This window comes from Lissotriton vulgaris, chromosome 5 (assembly GCF_964263255.1).
Source record: "Lissotriton vulgaris chromosome 5, aLisVul1.2, whole genome shotgun sequence".
In the NCBI taxonomy this organism is placed as follows: domain Eukaryota; kingdom Metazoa; phylum Chordata; class Amphibia; order Caudata; family Salamandridae; genus Lissotriton; species Lissotriton vulgaris.
The window spans coordinates 663,923,618-663,941,744 of record NC_141693.1 but is presented as its reverse complement, the minus strand read 5'-3'; the positions used below and the strand labels follow the sequence as shown (position 1 = coordinate 663,941,744).

The 18,127-nt window shown below is 46.8% G+C and overlaps 1 protein-coding gene across 9 annotated transcripts in view; it reads left to right on the top strand.

The window, feature by feature from the left end:
• KCNMA1 (potassium calcium-activated channel subfamily M alpha 1) overlaps positions 1-18,127 on the top strand; it is a 1,464,982-nt gene that overhangs the window by 329,722 nt on the left and 1,117,133 nt on the right. For all 9 annotated transcript variants that reach the window (XM_086922098.1, XM_086922095.1, XM_086922094.1 and 6 more), the window contains exon 2: positions 13,262-13,429. In XM_086922098.1, the coding sequence (XP_086778224.1) occupies positions 13,262-13,429 (168 nt within the window). The remainder of the gene's footprint in view (positions 1-13,261; positions 13,430-18,127) is intronic.

Here is an 18,127-nt window from a genome sequence, read left to right as displayed (position 1 = left end):
TCACACTCCTCAACTCAACCAACATCACAATCAAGACTCAGAGGAGCCTTATGCGCTCTCATATGATTTCTAGTTTAGCACTTTGCCGGCCTGCTTGCGTGTGGGCCCCGGTCCATTATTGACAAAACGATCTCTTGTTATGACTGTCGCTCTCCTTTGCGAAAACCTGTGGGAAAACTCCCATAGTTGCCAATTTGACCCATCCGAAGTCTAGGCATGATGCGTCAATATCGCGTGATTGCCCTGCTTTTTTTTTATTTGGAAGGGCAGTGTTGGTTGGGCTGTTGACCCCAAACTGTCCCCTACTTTAACATTTCTAAGACTTTCAGTATTTGGAAGAACCAGGCCCAAAACTGTTTCACAGCGAGTAGAATAATCTCTTACGTGCAGTGCGAAGCTACGGATATCAACGCCCCTGCTCGCACAAGCTGCTGAGATCCTCCACTCTGCATCTGCCAAGCAAAAGTCCCCCATCAGCAGTAGATCCCCTTTAACAGCTGTCTTGTGCATGATTTCAAAATAAATCCACATCCTCAAACCTGAAATGGTGCTCTGTGCATCACACCATGGACTCATTGGTGTGATACAACTGGCAGGCTTTAGAATAATGAAGCTCAGGGGTCGGTAATTCAAACACTTTTAATGTAAGGATGAGTAAATAAAATAGAAGAAAGAATCTTACTCCCTGTGATAGTTTCACAGAGGTCGCTTATTGGCTGACATTTTATTAAAGTATCCCTGGCTTGGATTATGACATTGGTCTAAGACTTGTCTCCTCTGTATTGAGGGTAAAATTAATATCCCCTTTGATCATTTGCATATTTACACCTCAAACTTGCGTTTTTTTGTACAGTGGCTTGTCTTGACCGAGAGCTGCAAAAGACAGGCTGAACAATCACGGGTCTTGTTTCCCTTCTACTTCCAGGGTCTTAGCTTCAAGGGGGGTGTTTGGGGTATTTTCTGGTAAATAGTTGGGTATTGGTGCTTTCAGTCGGGTATGGTGTGTTTGTCGGGTTTCACCAGGAATGGTTACATACACACAGCAAAAATGCACCCATTCTCTGTTTTGAAAGTCATCAAAAATGTTGGTTATTTTACAAACTATTGTGTTGTCCCTCACATAGGGCCCGATGTAGGTAAACGGGATTTTCCGATTTCAAAATACCGAGGCGGGCCGAATCGGTATTCTGAAATCGGAAAACGAGATGTAGGAAAAAAATACCGACTGAAAACCGATTCGGTCGGCATCGGTAATGAGATTCGGTACGTTCCGATTCAGCTCGGTCCGAATCGGAAATTACCGAATCGGCCAACAACGAATCGGAAAATACCGAATCGGCTACCACCGAATCGGATATTTCCGATTCGGCGAATACCGAATCGGTAAAAGCCGATTCGGTAAAAACCGAATCGGCAATCATAGACCCATGGCGAAAAAGCCCATAGGAATGCATTGCATGACCCGATTCGGCTTTTACCGAATCGGATAATACCGAATCGGATTTTACCGATTCGGATTTTACCGAATCGGTAAAAGCAGACTCGGCAATAGGCGAATCAGCCAATGAGGTGGCTCCCCCTCCCCCACCCAAACAGGGAGTGGCAACCCTGGCAGGTGCAGCCAATTAAGAAGTTTCTAGAAGTTTCTGGAAAGCCTGCCTGAGCCCAACACACAGTTAGCAGCAGTGGGAGAAGGAGGTTGCAGACTGAGCAGGAGCAAGAGAATATGGCAGATCAGGCAGGAAGCCAGAAGTCCTCCCAAAAGAGGAAGCCCAAATTCACCACCACAGAACTACAGGTGCTGGTTGAGGAGGTGGTGAGGGTGCACCGGCAGCTCTTTGGCAAGCTGTCCCTCAACGTGCCAGACAGCACCAAGAGGCGATTGTGGGCAGACATCGCCCAGAAGGTCAATGCTGCTGGAGTCACCCCCAGGTCCATTGAGGAACTTAAGAAAAGGTTCTATGACCTCCGCAGCCTCACCAAGAGGAAGCTGGCCGACCTCCAAAGGCAGGCTGGACTCACCGGAGGAGGCAAGAACCCGGCGCCACCCCTCACCGAGCTGGAGGAAATTGTCTCCAGCACCATCGAGAGGGAGAGCATTGTAGGGATCGGGACCCTGGACAGCACTGCGATGGCCACAGCTACAGGTAAGAAGCATGCGCATCATGACACACCCTACCAGACACCTCCCCATTAGACACAATGCATAGGCAAACACCAGCACTGTACTGTCACCAACATACAAGAGACAAGCATCATGGTACATGTAGTCAGCAGAAGTTAGCCAAATATGTCAGTGCAGAATCACAAGACAGGAAACAGTGTGACACGGTGTAAGGAGATGCAAGGACATGTGGAATGCCATAATTGTACTGACTGTAATACATCGGCACTCAGTTTACAAATGCTTCTTTGTACCTAGGGGCACCATCAGGCGGCACCACTGTGGCAGCAGAGGGAGCTTCGACATCACATACTGCAGTGGCAGGGCCGAGCACCAGCCAGCCTGGCCAGGAGGAGGAGGAAGAGGATGAGGAAGGAGACACCCCAGGGCTTGGAATGGAGGGAGTCCTGGTGATTGATTTCCAGGCAGTGCACTCCCCAGTACTGCCCAGCTCACCCCCCTTGCAATTTTCACCATACAACTCCCCAACAAGGCAGACCATTCCGCCGACAACAGCTCCTGCCACAACCGTGGCCTTGCCACCCGTCCTACCTGTCCTGGGAGCAGGGGCTCCGGGACCGGCCAGCACCACACCACCACCAGTGGCACCCCAGCCCACTCAGCAGGCCGGAGGCAGCAGTGCCAGACGCCGTGCCACCACCACCACCACCACCACCACCACTGCTGCACCAGCACGGGAGGGCAGTGTGTTCCTGGGCCTGGAGGGCCAGATGGTCAAAATCCAGCGCCAACAGGCCAGATCCACCATGGCCTGCCAACGCCAGCTCCTGCAGCACAACCTGCAGATGGGGGAGTTGGTGAAGGGGTTCCAGGCTGTTGTGGACAGCAACAAGGAGGTGGCAGCAGGGTTGGGCAGGCTGACCACTGCCATCACCCACTCCTCTGCCAGGCAGGAGGAGCATGAGGTTGCGCGCAGGAGGGATGCCCGGGTGCTCAACCGGGCCATGGCCCGCCTTGCAGCGGCGACCGCCCAGCTGTGCATTCGAAGCGCAAATCAGGAGTCGGTGCAGAGTCAGCAAACGGCTGAGCTGACCAGGGGGATGGCCAGGATCACCACGGCCATGGAGGCCATGTTAATTTCAAACGCCGCCTCCAATCCTGCCCTGGACCTGGGTGATGCTGGAGACAGCAGCAGCCGCAGCAGCCCGGCCAGCGCTGCATCAGAGCCAAGGAGGAGCACCAGGCGATCCGCTGATGCTGCAGGCCATTCGGAGGGGGCCGGGGGACACCCCAGTGGGTCTGGAAAGCGGGCCAAAAAATAGGCTGGCAAGGGGGGATGATCATACCAGGACCCTGGACTTTATTTGTTTTGACAGACTCCATTTTTTGATGCACTTCAGTGATGTAACTGTGGTGCATCACTATTAAAAATTTTATTTTCCAAGCAACATTTAGCTGTCTTTGCATCTGTACTCAGTCAGAAATAGTTCTCAGTGATCTCCTCACGTCTGTATCTGCCATCACATGGCGTACACACCCCAGCTGGCTGTGTCAGTGGCACAGCTTCGTCGTCGTCATAGTCCTCGTAGTCAGACAACTCCACCTCAGTGCCCTTCTTGACCGCAAGGTTGTGTAACATTGCACATACAGCTATGATCTTGCAGCAGGTGATGGGGGTATACTGCCTTGCACCTCCACTCTTGTGCAGGCATCTGAATCTACTTTTCCAGATGCCAAAGGTCCGTTCAACAACATTCCTGGTGCGTATGTGGGCCCGGTTATACCTCCTTTGGCTGGGTGTGGAGGGGTTGAGGTAGGGGGTGAGTATGAATGAGCGGAGGGCATATGCACTGTCGCCTGGAAGAGAAAGGGGTCACATTAGACACATGCATACATGTATTACACCTACCTACTATGTGTTATGGGGGTCTGATGATGTGGCTCACCTAGGAGGTATCCTTCTCCAAAATCGCCAGCCATCAGCCGTGCATATATGCCGCTCTGTTGGAATATATAGGAGTCATGGGTACTCCCTGGAAATTTTGCTACCAGGTCTGTGATGGTGCACTTGGCATTGCAGATCACCTGCACGTTGATGGTGTGTGTCGATTTCCGATTGCGGTATATGTATTCGGTGTCCGCTGGTGGGCAAATCGGAATATGCGTGCCATCTATGCAACCGATGACTTGGGGAAAGTGTGCCATCTGGTAGAAGTCAGCTTTAGTTTGTAGCAGTTCTCCGTGGGTTGCAGGGAAAGAGATGTATTGGTCCATCCTGTCTATCATGGCGTCAAGGAATATGTGGAAGAACCTTGACAGGCTGCTCTGGCTCACCCCTCCTGCTGCTGCTACTCCACTTTGATAGCTGCCAGACGCTACCAGGTGTAGGCTGCATAGCACCTGGACGTGCGCAGGGATGGCGTGTGCCCTTGGGGTGTGGTGGTCCAAGTATGGCTTAAGGTCCCTGATGAGCTCAAGTATGGTGTCAGAGTCCAGCCTGTATCTCTGTAGGATCTCAGCCTCAGTGAGCATGAACAGGGTTATCCTCTGTCTGTAGACCTGTTCATTTCTTAGCCATTCCCTCTGTCCTTCCTGCTGTAGCCGTAGCCGCCTCGCAATGACATAGAAAGCTGCCATCCTGCAAGTTGCAATGCATTTTGGGACTGTTTATATGGGTTGGAGTTGGTTACCACCTGATTGCAATCCATGGTAAATACCGAGTGAATTCTACCGATTTTGAGCCGATTTCGGTGTTTCTGTGCCTCCCTACATCTCCCCAACTGTCGGAATCGGGGTATTTCCCGATCGGAGATTCATACGAATCGGCATGTTTTCCGATTCGGATCATGTCCGAATCGGTATTTTTTCCGATTCGGTACATGGACCGAATCGGTGATTTCCCGAATCGGTGTCACTAACGAATCGGTAGTGGGACCGAATCGGTGATTTTCCGATTCGGTGTCACTAACGAATCGGTAGTGGGACCGAATCGGTGATTTTCCGATTCGGTGTCACTAACGAATCGGTAGTGGGACCGAATCGGTGATTTTCCGAATCGGTGTCACTAACGAATCGGTACATGGACCGATTCGGTCTTTGTAACCGAATCGGTGTTTTTCCGATTCGTTACATATCCGATTTTCGGTATGTACGTATCGGATTCTTTCACGTTCGGTACACATTCCGAATCGGTTTTCTATCCGATTCGTTCTGTTTTTGGTTCCCTACATCTCGATGGCTGTTTACCGATCGGTAAGGGCCAAAAATCGGTATTTTCGGCCGATACCGATCGGTAAAGCCCTACCTACATCGGGCCCTTAGTACTCCTACCAATCCGTATTCGTCTGACTTTCCACTGCCCCATTAGCCCTTCTCATGAGTCCTGCTTGTTGTATAATGTATTTTAAGATTTATGCCAGGGTGATTGTTGGAAAATATGATTCTCACCCCCCCCCCCCACCCCCCCTATCTTACTGACCAAGCTATGCTCCTGCCGCTCTGCACTATGGTTGGTGATTCTTGTCTTCGTTTTTTACCTCAAGACTGAGCGTGAAGGTACTCTATCACGAACAGTGCTGCGAGGCCACACCAGTCCATAACACACCCTATACAAGTCTTTACATTATAAAATAAAATATTAATATGACATACGTCAATGGAAGTATTGCTTCAAACATATTTATGATTTTTTTTAGGTCTGGATGTAGGCACATTTTGTTTCCTCCCAACACAACATACACCATGGGGCGCAGGATCAGACCACCTCAGCCATTGGCTTACATGACTGAGAATGATGGCATTCTTCTGTGGCACAATGTGCAGGTCTTTACAGTAAATGGTTCCCTTCAGTGCCAGGGACTACTGGTGCAATGCGTGCTTTTATGGAATTTTTTTTTTGCTGTTAGACAATGTTTGTTTTACTTGGGCAAAGGCCTGGCAGAAACCCAACACTGTGTGTCAATCCTTTATAAGAAAACCAATCACAAAGAAAATAAGCATTGACAAAGCCAATACGTCAGTATCCCATATTAGACCTATTGGCGTTGCCAATGCTTGTTTAATTTGGATTGAGCTCTCACACCTGCCTGTCTTTACCATGCTGAAGCATGCATGCTTAATTGGAGGGTGCATGTGGATAGAGAGCTGCTTATCCAGGTAGAGTTTGGTAAGAAGAGTGAGGTTCTGAGCAGTGCTGCAGATTGATGTAGAGCCTACCCGTGTAATTACTAGGAAGAGCTTCAGGAAAGAGGAGTGAGTTCATCTTTTTGAGATGCATTTCTTTAACTAAAAATGGTAGGTTGGGTACAGTACCACCTCACTTTAACTTTTACTGGCTGCAAGACGTGAAACATAGGGGCTGCTTACAAGTTTGGAATCCATCTGCCTACTGAACCTGTGGTGGCGGTCCATGGACTGTCAGACTGGTGGTCCAAATACTGTAATACGAATACAGCGGTGGGACTGCCACAGGTCCGCAACATCGGACGGGGATCATGGATCTCGTGGCGGTGGTACAGCGGTGAGAGGCCCTAATATGCTGGTAGCACCACCGAGCATAATAGGAGTTACCTCACCACCACGGTTTTCACTGAGGTGAGGCCACCATGAAAACTGTGGTGGTGAGCAAACAAATAGGGCCCTTTAGGGCCTCCTGTTTCCTCAGGGTCCTGGCATGCCTGCCCCCGTGTGCATTCCCTCCCTGTCCTGCAAGGCATGGACTGCACAGTCCATGCCGTGCAGGACCAGTGTTTTGGCACTTCCATTGCAGTGCCATTTTAATGGGTCCCACCGTGGGACTCCCAAAGCACCGCCATCCAGACATCAGGAAACTCTCAATCTAGCGGGCAGTGTCAGTATGACTTTGGCAGTGGTGGAGGGGGATGCTGGTGTGACGGCCATCGCCAAAGCCGTAATTAGGCCATTAGTAATCTGCACTTTCATCACCAGTGTCTTTGTCAACCTCCAGCTCCAGCAGCTTGAGCGGCGGAAGGGAGGATGCTACTGGACCCACAGAACATTTTGTGCCAAACTGAGAAGAGCTTGCCACTGACAGAATGCTCCTGCTCAGTTTGCTGGTGAAGGTTCGTGCGGTTTATGGAGGTCATATTAATAGCACGCCATAGGCGCTGTAAAGTAGGACGATTCGGTAGCATGGCCAAAACAACCATGCTTGAGTTACGAAAGTAAATGAGCAATGACCAAGCCCGTAAATGTTAGTGTTATCCTGTGAAGTATGCTGTACATTTCACCCCTTCGATGCGTGTGACAAGGTCAACTCGTCATGGGTGTTACCTACGCTGTGCGTGTGACGAGTTGACCTTGTCACATTGCATGGGATTTTAAAAATTGCCGCGCTTAGCGGGAATTGCTGCAGCAATGATGCGGTTAAAGACTGAGGTCAAATGGCAGGCTAGTACTGACAAAGTGATGTCTTTTCTTTGAATTTGCAGCTCTGGGGTTACTTTTCTTGGACTGCAGAGTGATTTTGAAAAGTGAAGCACTTGGCAATCTTGCTGATGTAAAGGAAAGGATGTAGGGACATATTTACTAGGAAACTGTCAGTGTGTGGCATTACGCAAATAAGGCTGAAGGAAAACGGGATGCATTTAAAAAAGGAAAAGTAAACGTTTCTGTTTCATTTACTAAAAGTAGGCAGTGATCCATGGGACCACTTCTTGAAAAATATATTTGCTGCCCCACACAAAGGGAAAGGGGTCCCATAGGAACCCCATCCCATTTGTGACTGGCTTACCATCTACTTGAAGTAGGAGGTAACTGCGATTGCCTTGCGACCACATTTGCAGTTGTAAACAATTGCACATACTGGGTTCGACCCACCCTGCTGCTGCAGTGTGAAAGCCATAGTCGGGCCGCCCGCCAGATTAGGAGTTTCCTCCTGTCAAGGGCGTTCCCACTGCAGTGCCTTCAAAAATGGGAACTACAATGGGAACACCAAAAACAGTTCCTTCAGGGTATGGACTACAAAGTCCATGCTGTGCAGGAATTGGGGTGCATGCACATGTGCCCCCCTGCATGCACCCCAGGGTGCAGAACCACAAGGGGACCCTTTGTTTCCTCTCTGCCAGGGTTTTCATGGCAGAGGAACTGCCATGAAAACCATGGTGGAGAGGAAATTCATAATATGCTATGCGGGACTGCGACGGTTCCACCAAGTATATTGATGCCTCCTGACCGCCGCAACACCTCCAGGGAAAGGCAGTTTCCTGGTGGCTGTGGCGGGGCAATGGTGGTCTGACCTCCCTAATCGGGTGGTCAGGAGGCCGCAACCACAGCACCCCCACAAGTCAGACTCGTAATTGAGCCCTAAGGGCCTGATTATGACTTTGACAGTGTGGGAGCGGGGACACCACACCGCAGCCCAACTCCAACACCGTCAAAGTCCATCACCAGCCGCCCGCTAGATTACGAGTTTTCCTGTTTTCTGGTGGGTGGTCCCACGGTGGTGCTTTTGAAAAAGGCCCTGCAATGGGAGCACCGAAGCCCATCCTGCACAATATGAACTCTTCAGTCCATACCATGCGGGAAAGGGGTGCATGCGCACAGCAGGGCACAACATATGCCCCAGCATGAATCCCCATGGGCTGGTGCACCACGGGGCACTGTAGGGCCACCTTAGTTCCCTCACAAAAGCCTTTTCATGACGGGCTCACCACCATTAAAAGACTGGCAGTGAGGAACTTGTAATATGCTTGGCTGTGCCGCAATAGCACCACCAGCATATCACTTCCGCACACCGCTACAACACCACAGAGGAAAACCAGTTTCCCAGCGGTTGCAATGAGCCTGCAGTGGTCTGACTGCCAAACTCAAAATAGGGGCGTCGGACTGCCAGTATGGCAGTAGCTGGAGGTCCAGTTGACTGCCAAACTTGTGATCATCCCCTTAGCAATTTTCGTGGATCAAAGGTTTGGTCTAATTTTAACTACGGACTTCGTATTTTGGAATTTGGCTGCTAATAACCTATGTGAGTGACAAGAGATCAATCTTGAAACTCTGGCAATCTTTACACAGCCAGGTACAGGGTTTTCTAGTTGACCCTACCTACTTACTGGACCCTGCCTACTTACTGGACACATAAATACCTTGAGATAAGGGATGCAACATGAGGTGGATGACAGATAAACAAATCACGGTCCTGAAGTTATTAGTAACTGATCACAATTAATACCAATAGAAAGAAACTCTGTTACTGTACCACTCTTCTGACAGTTTAACCTTTCACTGCCCCCTCTTTATTTTTAATTAACACACATTCAGTGTCTACACAGGAGTAATAACGTTATACTTTTAGTTAATCTGTGATTATCTTGTGTTGTAATAATTGGAATAATTTCAGTGAGATCCACTAGCTGTTACAGACAAAGGGCCCGGTTCAGAGCTTGGCGAACTGATTACTTGTTACAAAAATGACAAATATCCCTTCTGCATTATTACAAGTGCCATAGGATATAATCCAACTGAAAGACAGCCTTTTATTTGTAATATACTAACTCGCCCATCAAACTCTTAATCAGGAACTAAGTGTGACATTGAGACATCTGCAGCAGCTGACTATCTCACACCTTTGTCGGGCATTACTCTACATACTACCATAAGACTGACGAACATAAAAAATAAAAAAAGAAGTTTGAATAATGTTGTTTTTCACAATAAGCTTCCTGCTAGATTTGCAATGCTCCATGGCCTTGGGCATGTCACTCACAGGGGCTGGATGCACATGCTGGCCTCTAATTGTATTGTTAATTACAAGCATTTAGATTGTCAAGAGAGCCTCGTTTAGTGGATTGTGGGTAATAATGCCTTCTCTTTTATAGAGGAAGGGTTGTAATTGGAAGTGCCAGGGGCTAAAGTATAGGGTTTGTCTTTTCCTCTGAGAATAGCCAGTAGCTGTATTTTTATCTTCCTCCCCTTGTCCCACCTCCCTTTTGGTATCCGGTGCAAGTAAGACCTTTGTGTTTGTTGACAGGGATCAGAAGACTTTAATCCTCATGGTATAGGCTCTTCTCTCTGGCTGTTTCCTAGAATAGCCTAAACTCTCTCATGACTCGGGTTGTTCGGCTCTCCGTGTCTTCATCCCCAGTCTATTTTGAAGTGCTTATTCTGTAGTCAACGACAAAGGACTAGTCATTACTTTTAATTGATATCGGCGCTTAGTTTGCATAATAATAGGCGCAAGCGCCAATGGTTTTTCATAGGAGCCCACCACTGGCACTGCCACAGCTGGGGTTGAGAAATACCAAGGCTGCCCACTATTTTTTCAACATCATGCCTCTCTCTTACCCAGCCTGAGCAGGTAAGAGCGCTGGAGCCAGGTGGGGTGGGAATTTCGACAAACGACGAGGGAAAATTAATTATTTATTTGATTTCCTCTCATCATCATATGTCGAAAGTCACCCCCCCCGGACCACCGCCCTACCCAGCCCACCGCTCTTACATGCACGGGCTGCTCTTACACCACACTACACCCCCCCTTTATCTCGCTCTTGCAGGACTTTTTCACACCTGCTTTCTCTCTTAGTTATTTTCTACCCAGGTGCCTTCCCCCTTCTATCTGCCTTTCTCTCTCCTGCTCTGGATCAAAGTCTGAGCCTGAAAACTAAGCGCTGGTCGCCAAAAAGGAGGCTCAAACCGGTTCCCTGGCTCCAAAGTCGACAGCTCTAGCTGTAAGGCTACATCTCTCTCCCTTTCTTTCCTCGATTTCTTTGGTTGTTTACTCTCTACCTTCCTCCTTTCTTCTTCTCTCTCTCTTGAAGCCTCCCTGTGTCTACTGCGATTACACTCGGGCAACTAGGGAAAGTAACAGTGGCAGTGCCAGGGCCGGGTTTAGGGCAGTGCGACTGGTGCAGCCCTATTGTGCACTGACCTGTGGAGGGGGTACTGTGACCTCAGAGGGGGGTGCTGGGTTTAGCAATATCTTATGATAGGAGAGATGAGGGGCACTTTTGCAGGTGGCAGGGAGAAAATCTGAGGAGGCGGTCATGGGATTTAGGGGCGCAAAAAGTGATTGTCGCACTGGGTGCCACTAGCACTAAAGCCGGCCCTGAGTGGCATTGAGGACGACCCCGGGCTTTCGAAGCTGCCCTCCAACCCACTGAGAAGATGGGCAGTGGAATAAAAGTCCTGTCTGACTTTGACCAGAATGTTGCTTTTAAGGGTCGATAGACAGTGGCATCATCAGCTATCCAACATGGCAAACATCTGCGGCGGAACGTACACAATTGTTTTATAGACATTTGAATAACTTGCCTTCCAATTACTCGTGTAGATGGTTGACCTCACTCCTACACTCACCCAGTACAACGCTGGGTTTAAAGGAGCACACTTTACAGGGCCGCTTTTAGCTGCCTGTCCATCACTCTCTGCAATCCTGTCTCTATTGAGACCCACACTACACACACAAAGGTTGGCAAACTTTGCTGTCCTTGTCCTTGTAAGTAGAGAATACTGAGGACGCTTCCAACAGTTAATTGGGGAATTACTTTCCAGGGACATTTCTGCAGCATGACGCGCACTTAAGTGGAAACCCCTAAATAGACCATAAGAAATATTTACAGTGCTCACTTTTACAGGGTGGTATAGAGAGTGGCCAGGAGTGTTCCAGGCAAACAATAGACCTCCCACTGCCCAGTAATATAAACAAGCTCCACTTAAAAATATTGTAGGTGACCTTGTCTTCAGCAGTTTTATGAAAAATGTAAACATCTGGCCTTCTACATCCCAGCAAACTCTCTCAGTGTTACAGACACTGGCCAACCTTGGCGCCAAACTAAGGTGCATTCATCTCTATGCCTCCAGCTGTTATGACACCACATTTATAAACATTTGCACTCTATGTACACTCTCCAAAAATAATTTTCTATTTAACACATGACTGATACCCAAGTTAGATCTGCAGGCTAGGACCTTTCCTTTGAAGGAGCCACAGGGTGAAAAATATTCTAGTCTAAAGAAAGCTCTAAATGCGCCTCTCATTGGACAGGGCTTCAATGACTGAGTAGTGTGAGACCACAGCCCATCCCTGATGTCATCCTTAGAGTCCCCACAAGTGTGAAAGCACCAGGGCTGGACTGGCCGTAGTGGGCACCAGGCATTTCCCCGGTGGGCAGGAAGAGAGGGGCCTGGTTTTGACCCGTTGGGGCCGTTTTTGTTACCAGGGGCTGGTTTTGCCGCAGTTCTGCAAAATCATCCTCCTGTAACAAAAGCGTCAGCAGTCCACTAGCAGCCCCTCCCCCCTTTTCAGTAGTAGCACCCCCCCACTTTCCGGGCCGATTGAGCAGTCGTGCTAGGGCTGGTTTCTGTTCCCAGTCCAGCCGTAGAGAGGACCAACGGGTTCAGACAGTTGGTGAATGTGCTTGGCTCAGGAACTACTGAGGCGAAGTCAACCTCGGAACGCCTCTAAATCGGATCTCCATTGCCCTAAATTAATGATACTGAACTACTGAATCAACGCAAGTTCGTGCCATATAAATGAGTTCCCCATAACATAATGCAGGTTATTCCTGAATGCTGTGCCACCCGGCATAAGACTTAACTGCATTGCAAAGAACTGTCTCCAGTGCCCTTGAGTTAATGTATATTACAGAGCCAAAATCATAGGTCTTTAAATGTAATGTCTTTTTGAGATGTCCACCCAGATTGCCTTGCTTCCATTCTTTTATATAGATGTGCTCAGAGGTGGAAAGCTGTCCTCTTGTAATGAGAAACATTCTGCACAATCAATGCGATAATACAGAGTGAATGAAGAGAGTTCCTTCCTTACTGTCGCTGTTGACCCTGTTAAGGTTAATGTTAATGCTATTTATAAAGCGCACAAATACCAAAAGCGGTGTCTCGGCGCTAAAGTCCACAATAAATTCTTCACCTCAAAGTGATGATTTCAATCCGATTATTCCAGGCCTTTATGCAAACATTGTATGCTTTAAGTAATCATGTGTGTGCTGTTGTGCCCATTTGTGATTTAATATGAAGACGATCGCATATACAGGACTGGGTTTAATGTGTCTGCATGTGGCATTACTGAAGTTAATGAAACAGGATTTCTCTGAGGTTATATATTTTGGGATATATGTTCACTCTATCACTAATACTGCTCAATCTACATTCTCTTGCTTGCAGGATGCCCAGAAAGTTACCAACACTGGGGGTAACCAGAACGATCCGGACTACAAGCCCACAGATGAGAAGGATGAGGTTGTACTTAATGCGGAAGTGGGCTGGATGACCTCTGTGAAAGACTGGGCGGGCGTGATGATATCGGCTCAGACCTTAACGGGGAGGGTCCTGGTAAGCCTTATTTTTCAATTTCATGCAATCATTTTACCTGAAGGCAGGTTGCCTTTAAATAGTCGTTCAGTGGCACTGTTTGTAACTAAAGATGTCTGGAACATTTATCAAACCCTCCCTTGTGACTATGGATCAATACTTTTAAGTGTGAGCATTCATATTTCATGTCCATCGAATGCTTATTGTTTCTGTCAATCTGGATGACGTGATCCCGTGCCATCCATCTACCACTTAAATAGCTGCATACGTGAGATCAGTACCGATGGTTGAGATAGCCCTGATGGGAACTATTCCACACACCCACAGGCTGAATGTTTCGGGGACTTGTATTTTGATGTCGCCTCAGATACCCGGATCATCGTCAAAGACTGCGTACTCTAATTGGGAATACCTCTGATCATCCTAAACAGATTCCTGGAAAAGTGGCAAAATAAATCCATTTCCCATTATCCAACTAATATTGTGCATGGTTGGGTAACACATAATATCATGCCATCTGTAATTAGGCCGGTTATGGAGTCGTCAATGGTACTGCAGTCATCATGTTATGATATCGGTTTGGATTTTGTAAATGAGTATAAGTTTGACCACACACGGTCCTTCCTCCTTACATGCACATAATCTGCCTTCATTCCTTCCTTATTTCAGGTTTCTTCTTCTACGAACCGTGTCACACTGCAACATATTATGTAACTTGTGCATCTGACAGTATGGGTGGGGGAGGTGTGTATAAATATCAGTTACTCAACAGAATACATTGTGTTTACTAGCATATCACATTAGCTTTCTGTGGCTAAACTTCAACATCTACCAACATCTGAGTTTTTAAAAATAGGATAAATAAAAGTGATGAGCCTTAAAGTACAATGATAGTGCTGTGTTTTGTTTACTATACTTTTGATGGGGCACTAGCAGGAATGGACAGAAAAGCAAAATCAGTCCTGACAAAAATGTTCAAAACAGCCTCTCAGTGTAGACTTAATGTAGCCATTTGGGCATGCTTGAGTAATGGCGGACCAAGAAGCTCTGAAAGCAGCCCTCTCAGCTGTAGGCTACCTGGAAAAATGCCAGAGGGTAAGAATGGTCAGTCTGGCCCTGGTAACTGGTCTTTGAAAGGGTTCAGTTCTAAAGAGACTAGAACTATTTACTTCAGACTGCATATTCCAAAAGAGTGAAGTGGTGGTGCTTACTCTTACTTGGACTTTTGACGCATTAACATGATCGATTACTGGATGCATGTCTTCCGAAGAGAACGAGTATTAATCAAAAGCGTCCTAGATGCAGAGATTGAAGTTAAGGAAGGGTTAACCTCACCTCCATTGTGCTATGGCTCTTTCATTTTCTGAAGTCGCTTAAGATCTTGTAAAATGTTGTGAAGGTTACCCCCACTATCAAAGACTTGTAAATCCCTTTGCACTTAATGGGAGCCAGCAGAGTTAGTTGGCAAGTATGCCAAAGTAGTTCTGGCTGAGCTATCTTTATGAGACTGAGAGTGTAATTCAGAATGGGTGCATTCTCCATGTGTAAGAGGCTTATAAGTGTTCCCAGATGGGCTGAGAGGTGAGATATCCTCTGGATGAAGCACAATTGCATGCTACTAAATTGACCCAAGACCAAGATTCTTTTCGACAGGGCCTTTATCAGGTGTGACCAAAACATTGTACTTATCAACTGAATTGGGAACAGCCCCAACACCAATGTGAAGAGTAAAATGTTGGAGTCTGGTTAAATTCAGACATCTTCTTCAACCAGCAGGTCACACAAATCATAAAGAGGACCAGCTACTAGAACAACAAATCCATGCCTGTAAACTGATCACTGCATCAAAATCATAAGAACACTTGCAATGTCCCTTCTGGACATCAGCAATGCAGTCTGTATCAGACACCCGAGAATGACATACAGAGGTGTCAGAATCAAGCAGTGAGACACTAGTTAATTCCAAGGGAAGTTGTTAATATCTCCCCAGGCCTGACAGAGCCCCATTGGCTTCCTGTGAAAAAAGAATCGAATTTAGAGGCTCAATGTAATGTATGGTGTATAAGACAAAGGTAATGGCCCAGAATATATGTGCAAACTTTCCTCTCCTCCAGTATAGCCCTAGCTGCAGCATCAGATCAGGCACTGAAAAGAAGGAATGTCAAACCAAATGCATGAGTATAAACCGTCAGGAATTTTTGAGACCCTTGACTTAGTGACCTTCACAACTTGACAGTGTTCCCAGCTCATGAAGGGTTTTCATCCCTCAGCTAGACACCTACAGGACCTTACTAATACTCTCTAAGTATGGACTGACCCAACTTTCCATCTTCAGGATATCTCAAGACCATCACCCATCAAGAACTAAAAACATTCAACTGTATTGGCCAGGTGCACGCTATTCTGGGGAACCCATAGGCCCATAGTTCAGCAACAACCAAGCAGTGACAAGAGTTAAGGCAATAATTCAGAGACAGAAAGAAAGAAAGAAAGAAAGAAAGAAAGAAAGAAAGAAAGAAAGAAAGAAAGAAAGAAAGAAAGAAAGAAAGAAAGAAAGAAAGTAAGGGAGGAAGTGAAGGAAAGTAAGAGAGGAAGGAATGAATGAAGGTGAGAGAGGAAGGATGGAAGGCAAAAAGGAAGGAAGGAAAGTGAGAGGAAGGAAGGAAAGGAAGAGAGGAAGGAAGGAATGAAGGTGAGAGAGGAAGGAAGGATAGTGAAAATATAAAAGCGGTATATAAAGAAATATGATTGGAGGCACATTACGCATATGTTTTTGTGTGGTCAAATCCTTAGATCTACATACTTTGGTCTCACACCTTTGATTTCTCTGAGCATCAGATGGAATCTCAGGAAGGATTATTCTTCTGGTCATAGGAGTCTTTATGAGGGCACACCTTCTAGCACTGCAATATTTCATCAGCCCCTATGTACAGCAATATCGCCATACCCCGAATGTACAACACTCTCATGCCAGAATTCAAATTTCTTTGATATGTGAAGCACAATTGCAATGCAAACATTCCCATTATCACAGTTGTCATCCCAGAATCCCATATATGTAGAGCATCACTCGCATGCCGCTAACCAAATTGCCTCAATATGTGTGGTCCATTTCAACAAATATTTCTGTGCCAGCATGCTACCAACCTCGGCACCCACCTCCTGCTCTTCTTTCCTCATTATTCTATTCACATTGGGTGATGGGGTGGGGGGCTGAGCAACAAGGGTTGCAACTGTAATACGTAGACCTTCAGGCCCCATCCACTGTCAACTGACAGAGAGCTGCCACTTAGGACCTCATTTATGAGGATTTGCCATAGGGCAGCGCCGCAGGCCTTCCTGCTGCGCTTCCCTACGGCAAAAGAAAAGGGCAGGAATGCGCCGTATCTATAACATACGGCGCATTCCTGTCCTTTCCCCCTGCGCCGGCGCACAATGGGCTGCCTGCGCCAATGGTGCAAGGGTGCCTGCGTTGCGGGGATTATTATTTTTGTACAGGAAGGGAAACCTTTCTGTACAAATAAATCACAAGAGGCTTTGTCCTCTTTCTATGTGTGCTGCAGTATGCAGCACACATAGAAAAAGGGAAAACGAGTAGAAATAAAGATATTTCTCCTCTTTGTGCCTCCCTTACGCCTCAGATATTTTGCCTTTTGTTGGACCCTATATTTCTTCTGGATTTAGAACTCTATGCTCTTTTCCCTGATAACCAATAGTACTAAAGTGCCTTATTCCTGATTGGCACATTTAACTTACCTGTAAGTTCCCAGTATATGGTGTAAAAAGTACTCCAAGGAACATTAAGGTAAGTGCCAGCACCTATTATGCCATCCACTACGGAGGCTGGGCAAACATGTCTTCAGGCCTATCCTGAGTTGCCTGACTTTTTCAGTGTATCATCTGTAATGTGACCTGATAAAGTAACTCTTTTTGACAGGCTATGTGTTGGTGCAGTTTAGGTGATATCAGTGAAGTGAAAAAAATATATTTTTCTACTAGCCAGGGAATTTTTAAATTTCTTTTTTAACTTGCACTCACATATTTAGGTCCCTACACTTCACTGATATCACCTACTCTGCACCAACACATAGCCTTCTGTCACAAAAATCAGTGATCCCGCGTAGTTCGTAGGTTGTAGCACGCCCCGCCCTGTAGAGGGACCGGAAGACCCCCATGATGAAGCATGACACTAAGGGATTCTTAGTGTGTGAGGGGTATTTTAAAAGCACAAAGCGCCCTCGTCTTGTCAATTTAAGAGAGAGCCTAGTACCACACCTGTATATAAAAAAATATAAAAATTAGTCACCATCACACATTGATAGAATCCTTTTGTTTAGGTAGATTAGTTAGGAGGGTGATTCTATCATTACCTCTACACTTCCTCTATTGTTTTGGACTTTCTAAAGTCACCTTTGCATCAAAAGTTACTTTTAATGTGACTTCAGCAATAAGTTGGGTTTTATGTAACAATTAATTTGATCCATGGAAGTACTAATTTCAGGGGTCTCAAATAAAAGTTAGCACTTTGCACGTGGGCTAGCAAAACCCTATATTAGTCAATGGGGCTACCAGCCTTACTACAGTGAAAACGACAATTGCGAGTTTTCACTGTCAGGACATGATAACTTTTAATTTAACGTGTCTTTGTTTTTGATATCTGGCACCCTATCATATGTTCTGCTGAGGCCTGCATTATGGGTGAATTACAAATACTAAAAA